The following is a 4,992-nucleotide window of genomic DNA, read 5'->3' as shown; positions in this document are numbered from 1 at the left end:
GGAGCACCGGCCGCGGCGCGCGCGCGAATCTTTCCCGCGCTTTGGAGCGCCAAAATCAGCGCCCGCTAGGTCGAATTCCTCCCTCCAACACTCACTGCTGCTCCCTCCAACACTCACTGCTTCGCTTCCTCCCTCGAACACTCACTGCTGCTCCAGTACGTACGCGTCTTGTGCACCAACACTGCACCAGAGTAAACATCCAAATTCCGACAGCTCATTTGACGCGCGCGTGACAGGCGCACAACACATGCACCGTCAGACAACAAACCAAAAAGGGGTGCACCTGCACGCCATGCCCACCACCGTCACTCACTCACTCTTTTCACTGTTGTCCTAGTACGTCCACCGCACCGCATCCACATAACTTTTCCTCCAACAAACCCGACGCGCCGTATTTATTACCACCATATCGTACACCAATATCCTCTCCAACGGCGCCATCATCACTGCCACTCCGTCACCAGTGAGTGCGAGCAACTAGCTCCGTCTCCGTGAGATGCAACCAGCTGCGGCGCCGGCAATGCCGTCCATCCTGCTGCTGCTCGCCCTGCTCGCGGCCACGGCCGTGGGCGCCGGAGCTGGGAGGACGCCGACGCTGGTGTTCATCCTGGCGGGCCAGTCCAACATGGGCGGCCGGGGCGGTGCCACCCTCAACAACCGCTGGGACGGCGTGGTGCCGCGGGAGTGCGCCCCCTCGCCGCGCACGCTCCGCCTCTCCCCCGCCCTGCGCTGGGAGGAGGCCCGGGAGCCGCTGCACTCCGGCATCGACGTGGGCAACGTGCTGGGGGTCGGCCCGGGCATGCCGTTCGCGCACGCGCTGCTCCGCGCCCCGGCGTGCCCCAAGGGCGCCGTCGTGGGCCTCGTCCCCTGCGCGCAGGGCGGCACCCCCATCGCCAACTGGTCCCGCGGCTCCCACCTCTACGACCGCATGCTCACCCGCGCCCGCGCCGCCGTCGCCGGGGCCAATGGCAAGGGCAGGATCGCGGCCATGCTCTGGTTCCAGGGCGAGACCGACACCATCCGGCGCGAGGACGCGCTGGCCTACACGGGGCGGATGGAGGCTCTGATCCGGGATGTCCGGCGGGACCTCGGCATTCCAAACCTCCTCGTCATCCAGGTTCGATGCTCCGGCCAGTGCAACTCCATTGATCTGCCAAATGAATGCTCCACCGCTCACTCCATGATGTTTTGGTGCAGGTCGGGATCGCGACGGGGCAGGGCAAGTTCGTGGATCTGGTGCGGAAGGCGCAGCGGGCGGTGCGGGCGCCCAACCTCAGGTACGTGGACGCCATGGGCCTCCCCGTCGCCAACGACTTCACGCACCTCACCACCGCGGCGCAGGTCCGGCTCGGCAAGATGCTCGCCGACGCCTACGTCGCCACGCTCCACTGATCGATGATCCAGTGACCATGATTGCTTACTAGTGCGTGTGCCTGCCTGATTACTACTAATAAGCACCTGGATTATTGTTTAGTTTGATTGATACTAGGCCATACCATCATTGGAGAGTTTGCTGATGATTAGTGTGATGGATGACAGATTAAGTGGCTAATGAATGATTCTGCTTAATTTATACTAGTCTGTAGCAGCAGCAGTATACCATGTACTCCGTATGTCAGGCTCCCAAAGGTTGCCACTGAGTACTAGATTATTGCTGCCATTAGTAGGTACTCTCTCCGTTTCAAAATATAGTGCGACCACGCTTCTCGAGGTCCAACTTTGACCATAAATTTAATCAACGAGATCAACTGTGGCGGGAGAAAAAATTATATAATTGAAAACTTCTTTCGAATACGAATTCACTGATATAATTTTTGCTCCCACCACAATCGGTCTTGGTAGTTAAATTTACGGTCAAAGTTGAAGCACGGGGATAGAGGAAGCACTACATTATGGAATGGAGGGAGTATGATTTATGCATTGTATTCTTCCCTCTTTTGCCTGTAAATGTGAAGGCAGCTGAGCTACATTAATCGACTCCAACATTCTCAAATTTATTTATGAGTTTACTGAAAAATGGCATGGTGTGTGCAATCACACAGCCAATCAGTGTAGTGCAGTGCAGGTGAGTGACCGGCTGCAAGAGATGCATTGCACATCCAATCGGAATCTGAATTGCGGTTGCAACTGTTGCAGTCCGAGAGAAATGTCATGGCAAACAAGGCATGTGCAGGTGTAATGATTTCCGCAGCACGCAGTGATGGACGGACGGACCAGTGGTCTCCTGCAGTCCTCATGTGCTCTGCTTTTACTCATTGCTCTGCTTTGCCGTGTTGCCGTAAATAGCAGAAGGATCCCAAAATTCAGATTCCATTCCTTGGTACATTCATCAAGTGCTTCCAAATTTTTGTATATCGGGTCCCGCTGCTGAATGTACCAAAAAATATTCCCATCTCCACACAACGGCATGCAGGTTGTACAAGAGCAGCAGCTAGCTTGGCCAAAAGAAAGCGCGCCTCATATTTTGGGAAGCAGGGAGTATTAAGAGCAACTCTAGCAGACCCCGCATCTTGCCCCGACCCGTAAAATAACCTCCAAAATATGGGTCGGGCCGGAAAAACCAGTCTGATCAGACCCCGCATTCCGTCTCGATCCATAAAAAATTTTGAGGGGCGCGGCAAAATCCCGACCCCAACTCAGAAAAACGCGGGTTTCCCCCTTGCGGCTGCGGTGCCCTACATATAAGCGGAAGCAGTTGATGGAGGAACATTTCATCCCGCGCTTTTCCTCCACCAACCACGTCTCATCTCCCCCCTCGCGTCGCCGCCCAAGATTCCGGCGAAAGCAGCCGACAGGAGCATGTCGAAAGGCCGCCACGCGCACGAGGCCTCCCCTCCCTTCCCCCCTGCGTCGGCGGGCCGCCTGATTTGCGGATCTGCGGCACTTCATCGCGGGCCGTTGGATTTGGCTTTTTCCGGCCGCCGGTTGCTGCCCCAAGCGATGGAGTGGTCGGGGAGCCTCTCCCGTAGCCCAGGCAAGGGCGCATCGCCGCATGCAGGTACGGGTTCGTCCGCCCGCCGCCGCCGAAGGTTTGCGGGCATGGATTCGTCCGGCCGTCCACCGGGCTCGGCGCTCGCGCGACGTCTTTGTGGCTTGCCGATGCCGCTCATACAGTGTGACGACTGCACGCGGAAAGTGCTACGGCTCACTTCAGGCACGCCGAAGCACCCCGGATGGGTGTTCTTCAAATGCGAAAACGACGTGGTACGTGCACTTGCGGTAGCTCATTTGATAGCTCATTCTTTAGTTCAATTGCGGTAGCTCACTTCGAGCTTGCTCATTTTCTTGTGTGGGACGATGGATGCTCATTTTTGGTTTTGGGAAGGCCAGTACATTGATTTATTGATAGAAAGAAACTTAATAGATGTTGGTGCACTCCTTAGTACAATCGAAGGCAATGATGTGGCTGCATGGGTAACTAGAGGGGAAGCAACATCTACTTCTTTCGAATCAAAGATGAAGAAAGAAGAATGCAAAATCAAGAATCCGCAGATCAACAATATGAATGCATGGAGAAGATATTCGTCCAACTTGTGGCAGTAGTTATGGAAGTTGAAAATCTTCTAAAATGCATACTTCTGGTTCTTATTTTTTTTGGTTTTGCTATTCTAGCAAAGATTTCGTGATGTCTTTTGTATTTAATGTTGTTGCAAAAGCAAAGAAATGCATTGTTCTAGATCAATTTAAGTTTCAAATTTAAGTTTTATGGGCCGGGAGGAGCTGCGCCAGATCAGACCACTGGTAGAAAAAGGGCATGTTGTCCCGGTTTGTAAGGGACTTTAGTCCCGGTTCCTGAACCGGGACTAAAGGGTCGGTACTAATGCCCGACCCTTTAGTCCCGGTTCAAACCAGAACCGGGACTAAAGGCCCTCCACGTGGCCGGTCCACCTTTAGTCCCGGTTGGTAACACCAACCGGTACTAAAGAAAATTTTCTGATTTTTTTTGAATTTTTTTTGAATTTTTTTATTTTCAAATTTCTGAATTATTTTAACCTATAATCTCTAATCACCCCTCATCACTGCTCAATTTAATCTCTAATCACCCTTCATCATTCCAAATCATCTAACTTTCCGGACGGTCACCCATCCTCCCACTCTCCCAGCCTGAGCACGCTTAACTTCCGGGTTCTATTCTCCCTCGTTTCCAAGTCTGCACTCGTTGTTTTCCTGACAATAGTAAGATGTCAACCCTATTAACCCTCAGGAGTTTAGCTTGAGCATGAAGTCACACATTTCACTGTTTGAGTTTGAAACTATTGTTCTAAAATACAATAATTTTTTCATAACAATATTTCTTGAATAACTAGTTTGACCATTGTTTGACCACAGTTTGACCATAGTTTGACCAGATTTGACCAAAATTTAAAAAAACTAAAATAATTATTTAATAACACTAATATTCTTGAATAATTATTTAGTAACACTAATACTTCTTGAATAAGTAGTTTGACCATTGTTTGACCAGATTTGACCAAAATTCAAAAAAACTGAAATAATTATTTAATAACACTAATATTCTTGAATAATTATTTAGTAACACTAATACTTCTTGAATAAGTAGTTTGACCATAGTTTGACCACAGTTTGACCATAGTTTGACCAAATTCAAAAAAACTGAAATAATTATTTAATAACACTAATATTCTTGAATAATTATTTAGTAACACTAATACTTCTTGAATAAGTAGTTTGACCATAGTTTGACCAGATTTAAGGAAAATTTAAAAAAACTGAAATTTGAGCATAACTTTTTTTCCTTTTGGAATTTGAGGATTCTACAAATTTGCAAACAGGCCATAGGCCGTCTCCATCGGATGTAACTTGTCGAGTAGATGAATTTTCATATAAAAAAAACTTTTTAATCCGAGTTCGTATGCAAAAGTTATGCCCATTTTACAAATTCCAGAGAGATTTTGTAAATAAAGTCGAAATTCATATTTGTAAATTTTCCCAACAACTAGACCACATATCACATGGGAAACTTATTTTATT

General features: G+C 49.4%; 1 protein-coding gene across 1 annotated transcript; it reads left to right on the top strand.

Annotated features, from left to right (window-relative positions):
- The first annotated feature begins 364 nt into the window (after positions 1-364).
- LOC119287275 (probable carbohydrate esterase At4g34215) lies at positions 365-1,578 on the top strand. The gene is made up of 2 exons (XM_037566792.1): positions 365-1,117; positions 1,198-1,578. Exons 1-2 carry the CDS (start codon positions 497-499, stop codon positions 1,390-1,392), a joined length of 816 nt encoding a protein of 271 aa, XP_037422689.1. The 5' UTR covers positions 365-496; the 3' UTR covers positions 1,393-1,578.
- The last annotated feature ends 3,414 nt before the right edge of the window (positions 1,579-4,992 follow it).

This window comes from Triticum dicoccoides, chromosome 4A (assembly GCF_002162155.2).
Source record: "Triticum dicoccoides isolate Atlit2015 ecotype Zavitan chromosome 4A, WEW_v2.0, whole genome shotgun sequence".
Lineage (NCBI taxonomy): Eukaryota > Viridiplantae > Streptophyta > Magnoliopsida > Poales > Poaceae > Triticum > Triticum dicoccoides.
This window is presented reverse-complemented; position numbering and strand designations above follow the sequence as displayed.